The sequence below is a fragment of the Oncorhynchus keta genome, chromosome 37 (assembly GCF_023373465.1).
Source record: "Oncorhynchus keta strain PuntledgeMale-10-30-2019 chromosome 37, Oket_V2, whole genome shotgun sequence".
NCBI lineage: Eukaryota > Metazoa > Chordata > Actinopteri > Salmoniformes > Salmonidae > Oncorhynchus > Oncorhynchus keta.
The window spans coordinates 25,012,289-25,035,356 of record NC_068457.1 but is presented as its reverse complement, the minus strand read 5'-3'; the positions used below and the strand labels follow the sequence as shown (position 1 = coordinate 25,035,356).

The 23,068-nt window shown below is 42.1% G+C and overlaps 2 protein-coding genes across 6 annotated transcripts; both read left to right on the top strand.

Moving 5' to 3' along the window:
• The first annotated feature begins 906 nt into the window (after positions 1 to 906).
• lancl1 (LanC antibiotic synthetase component C-like 1 (bacterial)) lies at positions 907 to 20,608 on the top strand. The gene is made up of 10 exons (XM_052499914.1): positions 907 to 1,044; positions 1,445 to 1,593; positions 1,819 to 1,936; positions 2,313 to 2,523; positions 2,809 to 2,962; positions 12,624 to 12,770; positions 16,673 to 16,855; positions 17,422 to 17,598; positions 18,290 to 18,348; positions 19,214 to 20,608. Exons 2-10 carry the CDS (start codon positions 1,507 to 1,509, stop codon positions 19,293 to 19,295), a joined length of 1,218 nt encoding a protein of 405 aa, XP_052355874.1. The 5' UTR covers positions 907 to 1,044; positions 1,445 to 1,506; the 3' UTR covers positions 19,296 to 20,608.
• On the top strand, positions 7,305 to 10,716 carry LOC127916783 (uncharacterized). 5 transcript variants are annotated; one of them, XM_052499909.1, is made up of 4 exons: positions 7,305 to 9,071; positions 9,109 to 9,182; positions 9,936 to 10,009; positions 10,652 to 10,716. In XM_052499909.1, exon 1 carries the CDS (start codon positions 7,600 to 7,602, stop codon positions 8,518 to 8,520), a length of 921 nt encoding a protein of 306 aa, XP_052355869.1. In that variant the 5' UTR covers positions 7,305 to 7,599; the 3' UTR covers positions 8,521 to 9,071; positions 9,109 to 9,182; positions 9,936 to 10,009; positions 10,652 to 10,716. The 5 variants fall into 5 exon arrangements, with proteins under 5 accessions (XP_052355869.1, XP_052355867.1, XP_052355866.1 ...); XM_052499907.1 differs by lacking the exon at positions 10,652 to 10,716 and adding an exon at positions 10,144 to 10,291; XM_052499906.1 differs by lacking the exons at positions 9,936 to 10,009; positions 10,652 to 10,716 and adding exons at positions 9,405 to 9,619; positions 9,717 to 9,858.
• Positions 20,609 to 23,068: the final 2,460 nt, after the last annotated feature.

Here is a 23,068-nt window from a genome sequence, read left to right as displayed (position 1 = left end):
AATTTAGCCAGGGCACCGGGGTTAACACCCCTACTCTTACAAGTGCCATGGGATCTTTAATGACCTCAGAGAGTCAGGACACCTGTTTAATGTCCAGTGTCCCCAATCATTGCCCTGTGGCATTGGGATATTTTTTAGACCATATGAAAGAGTGCCACCTACTGGCCCTCCAACACCACTTCCAGCAGCATCTGGTCTTCCATCCAGGGACTGACCAGGACCAACCCTGCTTACCTTCAGAAGCAAGCCAGCAGTGGTATGCAGGGTGGTATGCTGCTGGCAAATTTATTTTGTCCCTCCCCCAATTGGCACCTGGCTGGTAGTGTGGGAAAATACTGGTATTGTATATTAAAAATACTGGTACTGTATATTAAAGGGATTTAAATATTAATATAACAGGCTTTTAAAATGTAGTATTGGTGCACAATTTATACTTAAAATATCAAATGGACTCTTTTCATTGAACAACTCATAATTCAGAGACTGGGATGGGTTTTGATCATTCAAAACAAACATGTAGGCCTTCATAGCAAAATCTTCTGCTTTGTTGAAAAGGCAACAATAGTTTTAAAAGTTGGATGCATATCCTTCCACCAGCTCAATCTATCCCTGTGTGCATAAAATCCATAGCATTGCTTACGCCTTTTCACTGTCATTATGGCACACGAGAAAATACACAGTATCATTGCAATATCGTATTTGCAATGCACAGGTGGCAGCATTACATTTACATTTAAGTCATTTAGCAGACGCTCTTATCCAGAGCATTACAACAAAGTGGCAGGATTACAAGGTGGCAGTTGAAGATGCATAGTGTTTTATAAATGAATAGTCAGTAAATATGATAGTTGATTGTTTAACTCGTTATTTACTGCACATCAACATATTACCTCACACGGTCCTCATCACTGCTCGAAGTAACCAAAAAAGGCCTGTAATGCGGACTCCTTCACACCAGGTGGCCACACTGACGTTGTAAAGTCCATTCAACGTGTTTGTCAGTGAAGCGATCAAGAACATTATAAACATCAACCGTCTGCAGTGGTATGTCCTTTTAATCGACTGACTTTTAACATTCGGCATTTTTTTTGTGTATTTAGCGCAAAGGCATGTGTTTCAAAATATTAGCTAATATCGTAGCTATAGCTAGCTGCACTATCACACATGCTAATTTCAATGGCGACTGAGCACATGATATTGAGCTAGCGTAGCATGCTAGCGCTAGTTAGCATAGCTAGCAAGTTTGGGGGCGTGTTGCACGAATCTCTTCCAAAGCAGTGTCTCTAACTGTTATATTTGATTTAGTTAGATAGCGAGATACATTGCATATTTTTGTTGCACCCTCTACCAAGGAGTTGTTGAAATTAATGTAATTATATCTGTAGCGAGAGCCAGACCGAGAGTGGTCTCAACATCGTGTGTCCCCATCCCACCTCTCTCGCAGATTCCTTCTCGTTTGACCAAAAAACTTGAGTTTTAGTGGGAGCGGAGGGGAGTTGGAAGAAAATGGACCAGAGAGCTTGGAAGAACCCATACGCAGACTATGATGGGAACCCTGCATCTGTGCAAGAACTATTTGATTCACAAGGAAAGGTAGGAAGCTAACGTTAGCTAGCTGAAGTTAAAGCTAGCTAGGCCTGGTAAGCAAACGGTCATACCCTGGCTGTACAATACATAGCCTACATGTCATGAGCCTTTTTATGGTAAATGCATCAAGTAACTGAAATATGCAACATTCAAAGGACTTCAAAGACAGGACTACTGATAAAGATCTAAACAAATAAAATCCAATATGTTCTGTCATGGTGTTTTCTACAGCTCACAGCAGAGTTTGCAGGGCGGTTGAGCAATGCCATCAGTCAGCTGTTGATGCACATGGAGAATGGGCTCAAGTCTGCTGACCCTAGAGACTGCACTGGCTACACTGGCTGGGCAGGTGAGGAAGAAGAACCCATCATCTTGCTTTTTCTAGGTTTCGACTACATTCTGTCACCTCAAATCACAAGTCTCCTAAACTCAGTCCCCGCCTTTCTCTTCCTCGCATCCCTCTTTCCTGTCCCCCTCCTCGTCATCTCTCATCCCCTCCCTCCTCTCTGCCCTCTTCCCTGTCCCCTCTCCCCCTCCTCATCTCCCCGCATCCCCTCCCTCCTCTCTGCCCTCTTCCCTGTCCCCTCTCCCCCTCCTCGTCTCCCCCATCCCCTCCCTCCTCTCTGCCCTCTTCCCTGTCCCCTCTTCCCCTCCTCGTCTCCCCCCATCCCCTCCCTCCTCTCTGCCCTCTTCCCTGTCCCCTCGTCTCCCCTCTCACTCCCCAGGCATCGCCCTGCTTTACCTGCACCTCCACGGTGTGTTTGGCGAGCCTTCATTCCTGCAGAAGGCTCTGGACTACGTGGGCCACAGCCTGACGTGTCCGACGCGGCGACGTGATGTCACCTTCCTGTGCGGTGACGCCGGGCCCCTGGCCGTGGCTGCAGTGGTCTACCACAGAGTACAGAGGGCACAGGAGTCAGACGAATGCCTCAGCAGGTCAGTACAGGACATGGGCCAGCCAGAATTAAGACACTGGTGCTCTGTGTGTCTAGATTTCATTCCACCTAATCGCTAATTTTATCAGTATCTGGATATCATGCCAGTCACTCCTCGCACTTGTGTAGATCTGAGAGGATTTGGTAGGTGTCCCAATATGGCAACAGGTCCACCTGATCCTATGGGATAAAGGCTGGATGTTGATTTGGAATGAAGTCCAAACAGTTAATCAGTAAGATGCCATAAGAGATTTGAAGTAACCGGAGTGTTCCCCCTTCCCTCCAGGCTGCTGCAGCTCCATCAGTCGGTGGTAATGGGCTCCGGGGCCAGCGGTCTCCCTGATGAGCTGCTCTATGGCAGGATGGGTTACCTCTACGCCCTGACCTTCATCAACCAGCAGTTTGGCCACGACAAGATCCCCATCCAGTATATCCAACAGGTCAGTCGTAGGCTCACGGTTAAGGCTCATCACATACACATTGGATATGTATTCAATGTGTTTGACAAGCACTGTTACATTGACCGTGTTCAATAGAAACCGAGTTGGTTGAGTGAGCTACAAGCATTGTCATCAGAAAGGTGAACGATCACCTAAGTAGGACAATTTTATAATGACATGAAATTGTTACCCTTTTAAACGACTGAAAGGAGCTTAGTCGAGCCAAGTACTGTGCTGGCCTGGTAATGCATCCACTGGTGGAGCTGTGCTCTGAAGGACAAAGCCAGGGAGGCCCCCCTTTTGTAGGCCCACGTTAAAAACATTATTTTTAGGAACATACTGTTGAGAGTTATAATATTAGAATACACAAGATGCAATTTGGATATGTGGTTGTGCATCAGCAGTTCCTCTCTTGTCAGTCATTAGCTAGGTTTCCATCAAATTGGCGACCGATTTTCATGCAAAAAGAAAATATGCAGATTTTCCCACCATTGGTGTTTCCACCAAGCAGACTTGGTGTGGATACAAATCAGTGGGTGAGGACGTAGTGCACGGTGGGTGAGGACGTAGTGCACGGTGGGTGAGGACGTAGTGCACGGTGGGTGAGGACGTAGTGCACGGTGGGTGAGGACGTAGTGCACGGTGGGTGAGGACGTAGTGCACGGTGGGTGAGGACGTAGTGCACACAATGTACTTTTCCCTTTTCATGGCCCCAATAACAATCTGAGGTTCAATGTGTTTCCATGACATTTTTAACTCTACCAATAGTTGAGTCAAACTGTTGCGTCTTGGCCCATGCGCTCTAGCCAACAGCTGGCAGGCAGACCACATGATGAGCTTAACATGAATAAGAGCGCAGGTATTTTTATTTGTCAAACGGCAGTCGCGTATCGCTCAGGTAACCAGAATAAGACTCAATGTTTATTCCAAAGGTTCATCACGACTTGTTTAATCTGTAGCCTAGTAAACTGCATGGTTTCCTGAGTCCTAGTGGGAGGACCACACACCCATATCATTGTGTGACTCCAAGTTTACTTCCATGTGATGGTTATTATATCAGTATTTGCTCATAAGAGCGTTTTCAACGCCATTTCTCGCATAATACATTTTACCGACTCAAAAAGATTTGTGTGCATTTATGAAGTTGTAATAAAACTTTGTATTTCTATCAACAAAAAAACATGTATACTGTATGAGTAGGTAGGACTACTATAAAAACATGTATACTGTATGAGTAGGTAGGACTACTATAAAAACATGTATACTGTATGAGTAGGTAGGACTACTATAAAAACATGTATACTGTATGAGTAGGTAGGACTACTATAAAAACATGTATACTGTATGAGTAGGTAGGACTACTATAAAAACATGTATACTGTATGAGTAGGTAGGACTACTATAAAAACATGTATACTGTATGAGTAGGTAGGACTACTATAAAAACATGTATACTGTATGAGTAGGTAGGACTACTATAAAACATGTATACTGTATGAGTAGGTAGGACTACTATAAAAACATGTATACTGTATGAGTAGGTACTACTATAAAAACATGTATACTGTATGGTAGGTAGGGACTACTACTATAAAAACATGTATACTGTATGAGTAGGTAGGGCTACTATAAAAACATGTATACTGTATGAGTAGGTAGGGCTACTATAAAAACATGTATACTGTATGAGTAGGTAGGGCTACTATAAAAACATGTATACTGTATGAGTAGGTAGGACTACTATAAAAACATGTATACTGTATGCGTAGGTAAAAACATGTATACTGTATGAGTAGACTACTATAAAAACATGGTGAGGGCTACTATAAAAACATGTATACTGTATGAGTAGGTAGGGCTACTATAAAAACATGTATACGAGTAGGTAGGACTACTATAAAAACATGTATACTGTATGAGTAGGTAGGGCTACTATAAAAACATGTATACTGTATGAGTAGGTAGGGCTACTATAAAAACATGTATACTGTAGGTAGGGTGTATACTGGAGGACTACTATAAAAACATGTATACTGTATGAGTAGGTAGGACTACTATAAAAACATGTATACTGTATGAGTAGGTAGGACTACTATAAAAACATGTATAGTATGAGTAGGTAGGGCTACTATAAAAACATGTATACTGTATGAGTAGGTAGGGCTACTATAAAAACATGTATACTGTATGAGTAGGTAGGGCTACTATAAAAACATGTATACTGTATGAGTAGGTAGGGCTACTATAAAAACATGTATACTGTATGAGTAGGTAGGACTACTATAAAAACATGTATACTGTATGAGTAGGTAGGGCTACTATAAAAACATGTATACTAGGGTATAAAAACATGTATACTGTATGGTAGGGGCTACTATAAAAACATGTATACTGTATGAGTAGGTAGGGCTACTATAAAAACATGTATACTGTATGAGTAGGTAGGGCTACTATAAAAACATGTATACTGTATGAGTAGGTAGGGCTACTATAAAAACATGTATACTGTATGAGTAGGTAGGGCTACTATAAAAACATGTATACTGTATGAGTAGGTAGGGCTACTATAAAAACATGTATACTGTATGAGGACTACTATAAAAACATGTATACTGTATGAGTAGGTAGGACTACTATAAAAAAAACATGTATACTGTATGAGTAGGTAGGACTACTATAAAAACATGTATACTGTATGAGTAGGTAGGGCTACTATAAAAACATGTATACTGTATGAGTAGGTAGGGCTACTATAAAAACATGTATACTGTATGAGTAGGTAGGGCTACTATAAAAACATGTATACTGTAAAACTACTGTAAAAACATGTATACTGTATGAGTAGGTAGGGCTACTATAAAAACTACTATAAAACTACTATAAAAACATGTATACTGTATGAGTAGGTAGGGCTACTATAAAAACATGTATACTGTATGAGTAGGTAGGGCTACTATAAAAACATGTATACTGTATGACTGTAGGTAGGACTACTATAAAAACATGTATACTGTATGAGTAGGTAGGGCTACTATAAAAACATGTATACTGTATGAGTAGGTAGGGCTACTATAAAAACATGTATACTGTATGAGTAGGTAGGGCTACTATAAAAACATGTATACTGTATGAGTAGGTAGGGCTACTATAAAAACATGTATACTAGGGCTACTATAAAAACATGTATACTGTATGAGTAGGTAGGGCTACTATAAAAACATGTATACTGTATGAGTAGGTAGGGCTACTATAAAAACATGTATACTGTATGAGTAGGTAGGGACTACTAAAAAAAACATGTATACTGTATGAGTAGGTAGGGCTACTATAAAAACATGTATACTGTATGAGTAGGTAGGTAGGGCTACTATAAAAACATGTATACTGTATGAGTAGGTAGGGCTACTATAAAAACATGTATACTGTATGAGTAGGTAGGACTACTATAAAAACATGTATACTGTATGAGTAGGTAGGACTACTATAAAAACATGTATACTGTATGAGTAGGTAGGGCTACTATAAAAACATGTATACTGTATGAGTAGGTAGGGCTACTATAAAAACATGTATACTGTATGAGTAGGTAGGACTACTATAAAAACATGTATACTGTATGAGTAGGTAGGACTACTATAAAAACATGTATACTGTATGAGTAGGTAGGACTACTATAAAAACATGTATACTGTATGAGTAGGTAGGACTACTATAAAAACATGTATACTGTATGAGTAGGTAGGGCTACTATAAAAACATGTATACTGTAAAGGTAGGGCTACTATAAAAACATGTATACTGTATGAGTAGGTAGGACTACTATAAAAACACTGTATGAGTAGGTAGGACTACTATGTTTGTATGAGTAGGTAGGGACTACTATTATGTACTACTATAAAAACATGTATACTGTATGAGTAGGTAGGACTACTATAAAAACATGTATAAAAACACTATATACTGTATGAGTAGGTAGGACTACTATAAAAACATGTATACTGTATAGGTAGGAGTAGGTAGGGCTACTATAAAAACATGTATACTGTATGAGTAGGTAGGACTACTATAAAAACATGTATACTGTAGGTGAGTAGGTAGGACTACTATAAAAACATGTATACTGTATGAGTAGGTAGGACTACTATAAAAACATGTATACTGTATGAGTAGGTAGGGCTACTATAAAAACATGTATACTGTATAATAAATGGCTCACTCTACTGTATACTCCGTGAGTAGGTAGGGCTACTATAAAAACATGTATACTGTAGGTGTAGGTAGGACTACTATAAAAACATGTATACTGTATGAGTAGGTAGGACTACTATAAAAACATGTATACTGTATGAGTAGGTAGGACTACTATAAAAACATGTATACTGTATGAGTAGGTAGGACTACTATAAAAACTGTGGATGGAAACTTGTTGGCAGTCACTCAATTGGCCATGTCGGTTTTTAGAATAATACGTTCATCTAGCCAGCTAGCTAAACTAGTCATTGTCGATGTCCGTACCACATTTGATTTTATTAGTCACTCTCACTCAGATATTTTATTAACATGGCCTAAGACCGGGGCAAAATGTGGGTAAATGCAGAACATTTGATGTAAAACTGCACATTTTTGCCTCCGTCCCCATGGCAAAATGTGTAGAATTGTGTGAAATGAGTAATAAATGGCTCACTCTACTCTCCGTCCCCATGGCAAAATGTGTAGAATTGCGTGAAATGAGTAATAAATGGCTCACTCTGTTCTCCGTCCCCATGGCAAAATGTGTAGAATTGCGTGAAATGAGTAATAAATGGCTCACTCTACTCTCCGTCCCCATGGCAAAATGTGTAGAATTGCGTGAAATTAGTAATAAATGGCTCACTCTACTCTCCGTCCCCATGGCAAAATGTGTAGAATTGCGTGAAATTAGTAATAAATGGCTCACTCTACTCTCCGTCCCCAAGGCAAAATGTGTAGAATTGTGTGAAATGAGTAATAAATGGCTCACTCTACTCTCCGTCCCCATGGCAAAATGTGTAGAATTGAGTGAAATGAGTAATAAATGGCTCACTCTACTCTCCGTCCCCAAGGCAAAATGTGTAGAATTGTGTGAAATGAGTAATAAATGGCTCACTCTACTCTCCGTCCCCAAGGCAAAATGTGTAGAATTGTGTGAAATGAGTAATAAATGGCTCACTCTACTCTCCGTCCCCATGGCAAAATGTGTAGAATTGTGTGAAATGAGTAATAAATGGCTCACTCTACTCTCCGTCCCCATGGCAAAATGTGTAGAATTGTGTGAAATTAGTAATAAATGGCTCACTCTACTCTCCGTCCCCATGGCAAAATGTGTAGAATTGCGTGAAATGAGTAATAAATGGCTCACTCTACTCTCCGTCCCCATGGCAAAATGTGTAGAATTGTGTGAAATTAGTAATAAATGGCTCACTCTACTCTCCGTCCCCAAGGCAAAATGTGTAGAATTGCGTGAAATTAGTAATAAATGGCTCACTCTACTCTCCGTCCCCATGGCAAAATGTGTAGAATTGGAGGGCGATATGGCCTGAACCATATCTCAAGTTTATTTTCTTAAACTTATGGCCAATTCATGATATCAGTTTTTTTATATGTTTTCTCTAAATAAGAGTTGTACAATTAAAGGTAAAATACACATTTCAAACAGTCAGAAATAATCTAATGAATTCAGGGTTTGAAGTTATACCGAGGCTGAATGTAAACCTTCCACGACCATAACACCCACTAATCATTTCATTATTTTATCAAAATAGTTTAACCTGGGTTTTTAGTTTAACTGATCTGTCTTTCAAGTCTTTGAAAATGTCATATTTTTGTCACAACTGTGACTAGAAGCATAATGCTCCTTCACTAATAATGACTAACTTCTTGTACCAGCCATTAGGCTATAGAGAATGAACACAGGTCTCATCAGGCTATAGAGAATTAACACAGGTCTCATCAGCCATCAGGCTATAGAGAATTAACACAGGTCTCATCAGCCATCAGGCTATAGAGAATTAACACAGGTCTCATCAGCCATCAGGCTATAGAGAATTAACACAGGTCTCATCAGCCATTAGGCTATAGAGAATGAACACAGGTCTCATCAGCCATCAGGCTATAGAGAATTAACACAGGTCTCATCAGCCATTAGGCTATAGAGAATTAACACAGGTCTCATCAGCCATTAGGCTATAGAGAATGAACACAGGTCTCATCAGCCATCAGGCTATAGAGAATTAACACAGGTCTCATCAGCCATTAGGCTATAGAGAATTAACACAGGTCTCATCAGCCATTAGGCTATAGAGAATTAACACAGGTCTCATCAGCCATCAGGCTATAGAGAATTAACACAGGTCTCATCAGCCATCAGGCTATAGAGAATTAACACAGGTCTCATCAGCCATCAGGCTATAGAGAATGAACACAGGTCTCATCAGCCATCAGGCTATAGAGAATGAACACAGGTCTCATCAGCCATTAGGCTATAGAGAATTAACACAGGTCTCATCAGCCATTAGGCTATAGAGAATTAACACAGGTCTCATCAGCCATCAGGCTATAGAGAATTAACACAGGTCTCATTAGGCTATAGAGAATTAACACAGGTCTCATCAGCCATCAGGCTATAGAGAATTAACACAGGTCTCATTAGGCTATAGAGAATGAACACCGGTCTCATCAGGCTCTAGAGAATGAACACAGGTCTCATCAGCCATCGGGCTATAGAGAATTAACACAGGTCTCATCAGCCATTAGGCTATAGAGAATGAACACAGGTCTCATCAGCCATTAGGCTATAGAGAATTAACACAGGTCTCATCAGCCATTAGGCTATAGAGAATTAACACAGGTCTCATCAGCCATTAGGCTATAGAGAATTAACACAGGTCTCATCAGCCATCAGGCTATAGAGAATTAACACAGGTCTCATCAGCCAGGCTATAGAGAATGAACACAGGTCTCATCAGCCATCAGGCTATAGAGAATGAACACAGGTCTCATCAGCCATTAGGCTATAGAGAATTAACACAGGTCTCATCAGCCATCAGGCTATAGAGAATTAACACAGGTCTCATCAGGCTATAGAGAATGAACACAGGTCTCATCAGGCTATAGAGAATGAACACAGGTCTCATCAGCCATCAGGCTATAGAGAATTAACACAGGTCTCATCAGCCATTAGGCTATAGAGAATTAACACAGGTCTCATCAGCCATCAGGCTATAGAGAATTAACACAGGTCTCATTAGGCTATAGAGAATTAACACAGGTCTCATCAGCCATTAGGCTATAGAGAATTAACACAGGTCTCATCAGCCATTAGACTATAGAGAATGAACACAGGTCTCATCAGCCATTAGGCTATAGAGAATTAACACAGGTCTCATCAGCCATTAGGCTATAGAGAATTAACACAGGTCTCATCAGGCAGAATTAACACAGGTCTCATTAGGCTATAGAGAATTAACACAGGTCTCATCAGCCATCAGGCTATAGAGAATTAACACAGGTCTCATCAGGCTATAGAGAATTAACACGGGTCTCATCAGGCTATAGAGAATTAACACAGGTCTCATCAGCCATTAGGCTATAGAGAATTAACACAGGTCTCATCAGGCTATAGAGAATGAACACAGGTCTCAAAAGCCATCAGGCTATAGAGAATTAACACAGGTCTCATCAGCCATTAGGCTATAGAGAATTAACACAGGTCTCATCAGCCATTAGGCTATAGAGAATGAACACAGGTCTCATCAGCCATCAGGCTATAGAGAATTAACACGGGTCTCATTAGGCTATAGAGAATTAACACAGGTCTCATCAGCCATTAGGCTATAGAGAATTAACACAGGTCTCATCAGCCATCAGGCTATAGAGAATTAACACAGGTCTCATCAGGCTATAGAGAATTAACACAGGTCTCATTAGGCTATAGAGAATTAACACAGGTCTCATCAGCCATCAGGCTATAGAGAATTAACACAGGTCTCATCAGGCTATAGAGAATTAACACAGGTCTCATCAGGCTATAGAGAATTAACACAGGTCTCATCAGGCTATAGAGAATTAACACAGGTCTCATCAGCCATCAGGCTATAGAGAATTAACACAGGTCTCATCAGCCATTAGGCTATAGAGAATGAACACCGGTCTCATCAGCCATTTCTCAAGCCCACGTGCTGGTGACTAGCCAGCTAATCTTTATATTTCAAGTTTAGCCAACATGGATCTATTTGTTGGCTAACAAGGTAGAACAGTTGAATTGTTATGAACACACCCATCTGTCCGTCTCCAACTGTTTGAGCAGCATGTCAGCCTGTCCACTTGGTTCAGATGTTCAAATCATGTGACCTACCATATTTCTCAGAATGAGAATGTGTTGCCAATTCCTTATTTAACTGTTTTATGCTTATTGCACATTTATGAAACAGACTAGACATTGCGTATACTAGTCTTTGGCTAAAATGTAGGGGGGGGGGTAAAATGTATTGCTCAGGAGGGTTTGCGTAACAACATTTTGCATAAGGCTCCCAAAAGGCTAAGGGCAGGTCTGACTGCATGTGTGGATGTGGGTAAGCTGACCCGTGAGCCACTGCAGCCCCTCGTTATGAGTTCAGATGCCCATCCCCGGACAAAACCATGATATAATATCAGCGCCAGTAAGGTTCAGGTCGGGCACAATGGTGTGAAAAGCGTGAATTATTTTATCCCGTTGATATATGTTGTGTACGTTCAGTCATCCACCCTACAGATTTTCAGAAGCAATACAACCACTCTATTGGGAGGGTTCTGGCTGAGTTGTGGTGTGTTTTGACCCTGGTCTCTCTCCCACAGATCCAGGGATGTGTGTTTTGATCCTGGTCTCTCTCCCACAGATCCAGGGATGTGTGTTTTGATCCTGGTCTCTCTCCCTCAGATCCAGGGATGTGTGTTTTGACCCTGGTCTCTCTCCCACAGATCTGTGAGGCTGTGTTAATATCGGGGATGTGTGTTTTGATCCTGGTCTCTCTCCCCAGATCCAGGGATGTGTGTTTTGATCAGGGGATCAGGGTGTGTTTTGATCCCTCTGGTCTCTCTCCTCTGATCTGAGGCTGTGTTCAGGGATATCATCTGAGGCTGGGATCAGGGATGTGTTTTGACCCTGGTCTCTCCCACAGATCTGAGGCTGTGTTGATATCAGGGATGTGTGTTTTGATCCTGGTGTCTCTCCCACAGATCCAGAGATGTGTGTTTTGACCCTGGTCTCTCTCCCACAGATCTGTGAGGCTGTGTTAATATCAGGGATGTGTGTTTTGATCCTGGTGTCTCTGTCTGATCTGAGGCTGTGTTAATATCAGGGATGTGTGTTTTGACCCTGGTCTCTCTCCCACAGATCTGAGGCTGTGTTGATATCAGGGATGTGTGTTTTGATCCTGGTCTCTCTCCGTCTGATCTGAGGCTGTGTTGATATCAGGGATGTGTGTTTTGACCCTGGTCTCTCTCCCTCTGATCTGAGGCTGTGTTGATATCAGGGATGTGTGTTTTGATCCTGGTGTCTCTCCCTCTGATCTGAGGCTGTGTTGATATCAGAGATGTGTGTTTTGATCCTGGTCTCTCTCCCACAGATCCAGGGATGTGTGTTTTGACCCTGGTCTCTCTCCCACAGATCTGTGAGGCTGTGTTAATATCGGGGGAGGGCCAGTCTCAGAGGTTCCGCTGTCAGGACCAGAGCCCTCTGATGTACGAGTGGTACCAAGAACAGTATGTAGGCCCCGCCCACGGCCTGGCAGGCATCTACTACTTCCTCATGCAGGTAATAAAGCTAGAGCCGATTGGTTCGAACATCCCTTTATTCCCATGCAGGTAAAGCTGATAGGTTGAAATTCCCATTTATGCAGGATTCTGAATCTAAAGAAAACGCCTTCATACAGTGGCAAGAAAAGTATGTGAACCTTTTGGAAATACCTGGATTTCTGCATAAATTGTTCAATTTATTTTTTATCTGATCTTCATCTAGGTCACAACAATAGACAGTCTGCTTAAACTAACACACAATTATAATTGTTCATGTCTTTATTGAACACACCGTGTAAACATTCACAGTGCAGGTTGGAAAAGTATGCTGAATACAACAGGTGTAGGCGTTAGTGAAATGCCGAATACAACAGGTGTAGGCGTTAGTGAAATGCCGAATACAACAGGTGTAGGCGTTAGTGAAATGCCGAATACAACAGGTGTAGGCGTTAGTGAAATGCCGAATACAACAGGTGTAGGCGTTAGTGAAATGCCGAATACAACAGGTGTAGGCGTTAGTGAAATGCCGAATACAACAGGTGTAGGCGTTAGTGAAATGCCGAATACAACAGGTGTAGGCGTTAGTGAAATGCCGAATACAACAGGTGTAGGCGTTAGTGAAATGCCGAATACAACAGGTGTAGGCGTTAGTGAAATGCCGAATACAACAGGTGTAGGCGTTAGTGAAATGCCGAATACAACAGGTGTAGGCGTTAGTGAAATGCCGAATACAACAGGTGTAGGCGTTAGTGAAATGCCGAATACAACAGGTGTAGGCGTTAGTGAAATGCCGAATACAACAGGTGTAGGCGTTAGTGAAATGCCGAATACAACAGGTGTAGGCGTTAGTGAAATGCCGAATACAACAGGTGTAGGCGTTAGTGAAATGCCGAATACAACAGGTGTAGGCGTTAGTGAAATGCCGAATACAACAGGTGTAGGCGTTAGTGAAATGCCGAATACAACAGGTGTAGGCGTTAGTGAAATGCCGAATACAACAGGTGTAGGCGTTAGTGAAATGCCGAATACAACAGGTGTAGGCGTTAGTGAAATGCCGAATACAACAGGTGTAGGCGTTAGTGAAATGCCGAATACAACAGGTGTAGGCGTTAGTGAAATGCCGAATACAACAGGTGTAGGCGTTAGTGAAATGCCGAATACAACAGGTGTAGGCGTTACAGTGAAATGTTTACTTACAGGCTCTAACCAATTGTGCAAAAAGGGTATTCGGTGAACAATAGGTAGGTACAGAAATAAAAACAACAGTAAAAAGACAGGCTATAAAAAAAGTAGCGAGGCTATAACAGTAGCGAGGCTATAACAGTAGCGAGGCTATAACAGTAGCGAGGCTATAACAGTAGCGAGGCTATAACAGTAGCGAGGCTATAACAGTAGCGAGGCTATAACAGTAGCGAGGCTATAACAGTAGCGAGGCTATAACAGTAGCGAGGCTATAACAGTAGCGAGGCTATAACAGTAGAGAGGCTATAAAAGTAGCGAGGCTACATACAGACACCGGTTAGTCAGGCTGATTGAGGTAGTATGTACATGTAGATATGGTTAAAGTAACTATGGATATATGATGAACAGAGAGTAGCAGTAGCGTAAAAGAAAGGGGTTGGCGGTTGGTGGGTGGCGGGACACAATGCAGATAGCCACGTTAGACAATGTGTGGGAGCACTGGTTGGTCGGCCCAATTTCAGATAGTATGTACATGAATGTATAGTTAACCTCTTGATTCTAGCCATCCCGGATCCGGGATTGTGAATATAGCCTCAAGCTCATTACCATAACGCAACGTTAACTATTAATGAAATGAACTAAATATATTAGCTCTCAAGCTTAGCCTTTTGTTAACAACACTGTCATCTCAGATTTTCAAAATATGCTATTGAACCATAGCTAAACAAGCATTTGTGTAACAGTATTGATAGCCTAGCATAGCATTTAGCCTAGCATTCAGCATGCAACATTTTCACAAGAAAAGCATTCAAATAAAATCATTTACCTTTGAAGAACTTCAGATGTTTTCAATGAGGAGACTCTCAGTTAGATAGCAAATGTTCCGTTTTTACAAAAATATTATTTGTGTAGACAAATCGCTCCGTTTTCTTCATCACGTTTGGGTAAGAAAAAACCCGAAAATTAAGTCATTACAATGCAAACTTTCCAAATTAACTCTATAATATCGACAGAAACATGGCAAACGTTGTTTAGAATCAATCCTCAAGGTGTTTTTCACATATCTATCGACAAATAAATCATTCGTGGCAGTTTAGTTTCTCCTCCTGAAGAAATGGAACGCGCATGGACCTAGAGATTACGCAATAATTTCGACACAGGACACCGGGCGGACACCTGGTAAATGTAGTCTCTTATGGTCAATCTTCCAACGATATGCCTACAAATACGTCACAATGCTGCAGACACCTTGGGGAAACGACAGAAAGGGCATGCTCATTCCTGGCACATTCACAGCCATATAAGGAGACATTGGAACACAGCGCCTTCAGAATCTGGGGCATTTCCTGTGTGAAAATTCATCTTGGTTTCGCCTGTAGCATTAGTTCTGGGGCACTCACAGATAATATCTTTGCAGTTTTAGAAACGTCCGAGTTTTTTCTTTCCAACGCTGTCAATTACATGCATAGTCGAGCATCTTTCGTGGCAAAATATCTTGTTTAAAACGGGAACGTTTTTTATCCAAAAATTAAGAGCGCCCCCGATCTCGAAGTTAAAGTGACTATGCATATAAGATAAACGGAGAATAGCAGGAGCGTAAGAGGGGTTTGAGGGGGCACACAGTGCAAATAGTCCGGGAAGCCATTACCTGTTCAGGAGTCTTATGGCTTGGTGGTAAAAACTGTTGAGAAGCCTTTTTGACAGCGATGCAACCAGTCAGGATGCTCTCAATGGTGCAACTGTAGAACCTTTTTGAGGATCTCGGTACCCATGACAAATCATTTTAGTCTCCTGAGGGGAAATAGGCTTCGTCGTTCCCTCTTCACAACTGTCTTGGTGTGTTTGGACCATTCTAGTTTGTTGTTGCTGTGGGCACCAAGGAACTTGAAGCTCTCAACCTGAGAGATTTCTGTAAGTCTTTAGCTGACACTCTAGGATTCTTCTTAACCTCATTGAACATTCTGCGCTGTGCTCTTGCTGTCATCTTTGGAGAACGGCCACTCCTAGAGAGAGTAGCAACAGTGCTGAACTTTCTCCACTTATAGACAATTTGTCTTACTGTGAACTGATGAACATCAAGGCTTTTATGCAAGTCAACAATTCTTAATCTTAGGTCTTCCATTCTGCTCAAGGCATGGTTCACATCAGGCTATGCTTCTTGTGAATAGGAAACTCACATTTTGTGAGAGTTTATGGGTCAGGGCAGCTCTAATCAACATCTCCAATCTCTTTCTCATTGATTGGACTCCAGGTTAGTTACCTCCTGACTCCAATTAGCTTTTGGAGAAGTCATTAGCCTAGGGGTTCACATACTTTTTCCAATCTACACTGAATGTTTAAATTATGTATTCAATATAGCCAAGGAAAATACAATAATTTGTGTGTTATTAGTTTAAGCAGACTGTTTGTCTATACTTAATTCTAAAGAGTTCACTTACTTTGTCTTGCCACTGTATGTTAAGTCCTACTCCACCAAGTAGTTGACTAGTTGAATCATACGCTGATGCTGGAATAGAGTATGTGAAATTACTGGGAGACTCTGAAGACCAGGTTTGGAAACACTATTATGGGACCTTAAACAGACGCATCAGCAACCAGGGTTGGGATCAATTCCGGGAGTAAACTTGCTTTTTCTCATTGATAACAAACCACCAAATATGGAAATGACCCCAACATTTTCATCAACCTACTATGAAGTGTGAGCCATGAAAAATGTCTTCCCTGTTCTGTGCCCTGCAGCCAGGCTATGTGGCGGGGGATGAGAGGGTCCACAGACTGGTGAGGCCCAGCGTGGACCACGTCTGTCGACTCCGCTTTCCCACTGGGAACTACCCGCCCTGCATAGGGGACAACCGGGACCTGCTGGTGCACTGGTGTCATGGAGCCCCAGGCATTATCTACATGCTGCTGCAGGCCTACAAGGTACTGGAAACCTGGGCCCTGTTCAGTAGAGGGTAAACCTTTTAGTGGAACTGGGAGGTGCTCTTTTCTATCTGAACTCATCCAATAAAAATGCAGGTGTTTGCTTTTTCCCCGTTACAAAATGTTTTGATACGGTGTGCCTACTCAACACACCCCAGTACTATGTTATGGATAGAATATGTGATATGGATAATTACTATGGTACATGCAATCTCAGATGTAATTGGCAGAATAACACCATCGAGGCCGGAGGTCTCTTGGAAAGTAATGGTGGTGAAGTTGTTTATTTGCTGTATTAGCAACCAACCAAAAAAGCTACAATAGACTAGGATAATGTCCCTTAAAACATTATCACTTTGCTTTTATTCTGATAATGTGTTTCATGTCACACATTTAACATAGAGGGCATTAGTTGTCTGCCAATCAATCCTTTTGGGTTAGAAATAGACAGTTTTTACAGTACTGTCTCAACGTCTCCTAAAGAAATACATGTTACTTTCCTGTTTGAAACATTTAAAACCATTTAGCCTTACTGAACATACCCTTGCCCTGTTTTCCCCCTGCAGGTGTTTGGAGTGGGCCAGTACCTGGAAGAGGCTCTACAGTGTGGGGAGGTGGTGTGGCACAGGGGCCTGCTGAAGAAGGGCTACGGCCTGTGTCACGGCGCCGCGGGTAACGCCTACGCCTTCCTGGCCCTCTACAAGCTCACCCATGACCCCAAGCACCTCTACAGGGCCTGTATGGTGAGAGGCAGCCTGAATTTACTGACCTGACGGGGACATCTCCTGACAATGTCCTCGCCTGTTACCACAAACAAGCTCTCATCAATTGATGAGGGTGTGGAGCCTGGAGTTTCCGCTAAGTGGCTGTCAGCGTGTTTCTATTGACAGCGTGTTGCTATTGACAGCGCGTTGCTATTGACAGCGCGTTGCTATTGACAGCGCGTTGCTATTGACAGCGCGTTGCTATTGACAGCGCGTTGCTATTAGCGCATGTCTTTGCATCAACAGACAGTGAGGGTGGGTGGGGGGTCCCATGTGTAGTTTAAGCTCTTCCATTTAATCCAATGTACTGTATTGGAACGGACTAGAAGGGCTTTGTGGTCACACAAGTGGGCCATTTAATCCTAGTGGCATCTCAAGTGCCACTGTAAGGCACACAGTAAGAATGGGCTGCTAAAGATGTATTTCTCTTAGGACAGTATTTCTCTTAGGACAGTATTTCTCTTAGGACAGTATTTCAGTATTTGTCTTAGGACAGTATTTGTTTCTCTTAGGACAGTATTTCTCTTAGGACAGTATTTGTCTTAGGACAGTATTTGTCTTAGGACAGTATTTCTCTTAGGACAGTATTTGTCTTAGGACAGTATTTGTCAATGGTCTGATACTCATGAAGTTTGACTGTTGTATTGTAAAAAGCTGTGGTTTTGTGTAGTTTGCAGACTGGTGCATGAACTACGGCAAACATGGCACAGGACATGGGTTCTCATTATTTGTTTAGGACACAGATTTGGGAATGTTTAGCCTAGATCACAGATTTGAATTAGATCACAGATTTGGGAATGTTTAGCCTAGATCACAGATTTGGGAATGTTTAGCCTAGATCACAGATTTGGGAATGTTTAGCCTAGATCACAGATTTGGGAATGTTTAGCCTAGATCACAGATTTGGGAATGTTTAGCCTAGATCACAGATTTGGGAATGTTTAGCCTAGATCACAGATTTGGGAATGTTTAGCCTAGATCACAGATTTGGGAATGTTTAGCCTAGATCACAGATTTGGGAATGTTTAGCCTAGATCACAGATTTGGGAATGTTTAGCCTAGATCACAGATTTGGGAATGTTTAGCCTAGATCACAGATTTGGGAATGTTTAGCCTAGATCAGATTTGGGAATGTTTACATCACAGTTTGGGAATGTTTAGCCTAGAGATGTTTAGCCTAGATCAGATTTGGGAATGTTTAGCCTAGATCACAGATTTGGGAATGTTTAGCCTAGATCACAGATTTGGGAATGTTTAGCCTAGATCACAGATTTGGGAATGTTTAGCCTAGATCACAGATTTGGGAATGTTTAGCCTAGATCACAGATTTGGGAATGTTTAGCCTAGATCACAGATTTGGGAATGTTTAGCCTAGATCACAGATTTGCTCAATAATTTGACACGTATCTATTAGTCAATGAATAGTGGAAAGCTTGAACATGGTTGTGTTCATTAGATATAAAATGGTAAAAACTGACAAACGAGGGACGACCTGATCATATGTTTTCATTTTCCTTTGCAAATGTTTTGCTAAGATGTACGAATACGACCCAATAACTGTTTTAGACGTGAAATGAATGTGTCACTTCCTGTCCACAGGCATGGCTGGAACCATCTACTTCCTGGCAGACCTCCTCCAGCCCCTGAAATCAAAGTTCCCAGCATTTGAGGTGTAAAAGGTATCCCTGCTTACCCCTGGTCTCCTGCCTGCTGCTCTGGAAACTATCATACACATCCAAGCACCTAATCTCTCTCCATCTCTCTCACACACCGAGACATTTAATGAAACACACACAGGCATATACACCGCAGAGTCACCTCTGCAGGTGATAATCAAGATGACTTTTTCCATCACAACAAAATCTTCCCACAGTCTCTCCTTATTGGCTGAACGAACAGTAATTGTGTGTTGTAGGGAGGGGGACCAGGGACAATCAGTGCAAGGGTGACATTTTGCACGAGCAAATGGCATTGAGCAGTGAGCAAAAGAACCATAAGATTTCAAATAGATGTGAAGGCAAATGATCCAATGTGAATTCCAAAACCTTCAACTCTCAATTGCATCGCACACATCGCATGCATTGCTCAGTTGACTGAACCCTGGCTAAATTCTTGCCTTCTTATAACACTACTTGTTGAAAAGTTCAAATTAAATCATGCTTTATAATGAGTTTTTTTATCATACAGATTGAGTTTTATGGTATTCTTTGCACAGAGCTGCACCTTTTTTTTTGCGTGAGGAAAATGTCGCCCCCTAGTCTAATATGTGCATGGTGCATGGGGGTTTGAAGGGTTATGCACTGAAACTTGCTCACTATTTTGTGTCTAGACATGGGGCATAAGCAGAGAGAACCACCTCGAGTGGATTGTCCATTTATGGACATCAATTCAATATTTACTTTTCATTCATTTTATGACGCATTGAGACTTCAGTTTGTCTGAGATGAAATTGACTAGGATTTGTTTGCTTGGGCTGGAGTCTGGTCAATGGGTAGTCCTCTCAACTCGGGACCATAATTACCCCCTTGGTGACGGGGGTTGGAGCCCTGTCTCCACCTCTCCTGTCCATGTCCCTTTTATCTGGCTCTACTGTCCAGCTGTACTGTCTATGAATCAATAAAAATACCAAGGGGATTTGAGTACCGACCAATCTCCTATTAAAAAAAAAAAATAGTAATAATCTTTGCTCCAACATTCATGTTTGTTAATTGTTAATTTTAGATTTCACCTCTTCTTTTTTTTTTGAATAACCGGAATAGAAATTCCATGGTGTAGAGGATTTTTCATCTTTGCAGATTGTGGCTGCAATAGAAACTTTGTAGTAAAATGATTATACTGTGTGACAAAGTACTACAGTAAAACTGTAATGACCATGTGGCGCATCATAAGTTGTGTGTGTGTGATGTACGCTTGTAACTCTACTGCTCATCTACGGTTTCTTCACATTTCCATTGGCTAAATAATAAAACAAGGTATTTTTTACATCTCACCTGTCTGTTACCTTTGCTATTAAACTATTATTCATCGTTCTAGTGTTCTGAATCTGACTGGCTCCTTGTCTCGGCCTGATGTTATAATAACAGAGCAAAGCCACTAAGGGGCAGCGAAGAGTTTGTCCATTTGGAATGGGAGCGTTCGCGTTGAGCGGCCAGAATCGGTGAGTCCATCCGTCCTTCTGCTAAAGCCTCCATTTTACTGTCCCCTTTCCAGACCCTGTCAAGTGGTTCATATCCTCTTTCTGACTTGACCCCTCCAACTTGCTCTATATTTGACTCTGTTCACAGAGGCACCAAAGATGTGCCTGTTAAACCACAGGTCTGCTGTGTGCAACAAGACTGTTTACCTACTGAGCTTAGGGAGCCACCACAAGGTTCCCCGAACCACCTCCATCACAAGCTGCTCTGTAACCTGCTGTATTGACTCATTTACTGATGCGGTTATACATGCTAATCAGCACATCCTTATTGGCTGGTCCTGGGTCAGCTGTAAAGGGGTGTTACAGTATGAGCCTCTAACAGGACACTAATTGGGCTGTAACTGTGGAGCTGGATGACTACTGAAGTCATCTACCCTGTCCCTAAGGAACTCCACTCCTAACACTCTCTATGCCAGATCAGGCTCCTGTAACCCCGAAGGAGAGGGGGCACAATACGTCAGCTCTTTTTTTAAGCCTGCTCCCTGCCCCTCTTTTACGATGTGTGGCTGACATGGGTTTAAATAGTATTTGACTGTTTGCCTTAGCCTGTGGGTGGGTTTGGTGGTTGGGCTTGACATTTGGGACTGTTCTATTGGTGTCTTTGAGCCAAGCAAGCTCAATCAACCATAGCTTAATGTGTGAATTGATTTCTAATAGTATTTGAACCCAAGACAACTTGGCTCAGGGTAGAAGGGGCAAATGCCCCAGCAACCAGTGACACACCCCCCTTGAGGAGCTGCTCCCTGTCCCCCTCTCTGAGATCGGGACAGGGGGAGGAGGAGATAAGAAACTGAACACCGCAGGAGCGAGGGTAAAAATAGTGCTCATGTGTCCCGGGGTGCGGCCTCTCCCAGCCCCCAGGCGTGTCCTTACACCACATTACATACAGCAGGAGGGGGAAGGAAAACACTGGTGGTGGGATGGGGATGGAACTACAAGGTCGGGATAAATTAAACCTGGGTTCAAATACTACTTGAATTACATTGAGCGTTTGCTTTAGCCTGCCTAGAATGCCAGGTGGGCGGGGCTTGCCGATTTGGGACTAATTTGTTGGGCTGTTAAGCTACAGGCAAGCTCAATCAAGCACAGGTGATGAGTTGATGTAGCGGTGCTTGGTGGCTGGGTATTAACAGGGGATGTTACTAATGATGGCTGTGTTCTTGACCTTGTTGGGGGTCGAGGACAGTGACAGTCACTGTGGATTCTATAGTCTGACCTACTGACCACTGTGACATAAGGGTCAGATTCCACACAGGCACAACATTTCCAACATGGTTTCTGACAAAAACAACTTGAGACAAAAGTACAGCCGATTGGGCAATAACAAGTGGCCACTGGTTCAATGTAAACTCTGTTTAAGTGCTAAACAGTCCCAATTAAATCCGGTAACTATCCTTTTTAAATTGCTTTGGATATCTGGATTCGGTGCAGATGCACCTATTCGTGTCCATCCGAGCCGTTGCACACGACATAGATCAGTACTCAGCTGTAGGCTATAGTCTTTTCCATGGCATTAATGAATTGTAATACAAAACATTATGTTGTTGTGAATCATTACTCATTCTTCATGCTGTTGATTTTCCAAGTCTTTTATACACCACACACACACAGTATAGCTATAATCTGTGTCATCACAAACTGGACTCATACAACCTTTATCTCAATCACGGATGATTCTATTTCTTTGATTCGCTGCCAGGCTGTTATCGACGTTCACAAGCACCATTTCAATAACGCATCATACAACATGCATCCTATATCAGAGACGTTGATATGTAGCCTGTCCACTTCTGACAGCACAGACATGATGTATTTCTCCTGTGTGTTATGCTGTTAGGCCTGTTGACACAGTACAGTGGCAGATGACTCTCAATCTTGGACCATAGGTAGGATAAACTTATTCAAGGATAAGAATAATTGTTTCTTATAGTAGGACCACATTGTTTGGTTATTTTAGTCTAATGTGCATTCCTATTGCGCAACAATGTGTGCTACCCCCCCCACACACACACACTCTACAATCCCCTGGTGTCTGGTTTCGATTGAACAGGGTGAAGGAGCTTGGAGGGGGTGGTTGTTCTATTAGCTTGTGTAGTGATTGTCAGGTGACATTCATGACATGCCGGCTCATCTTATTTTACGAAAGAGTGCGTCTCCTATTGAGAGAACAATTGAACCAATAAGACAGAAGAATAAAGTGTCTTTCTGCTCGTTATTGGTCATTTCTTACTACAGTGACCCACACACACAAAT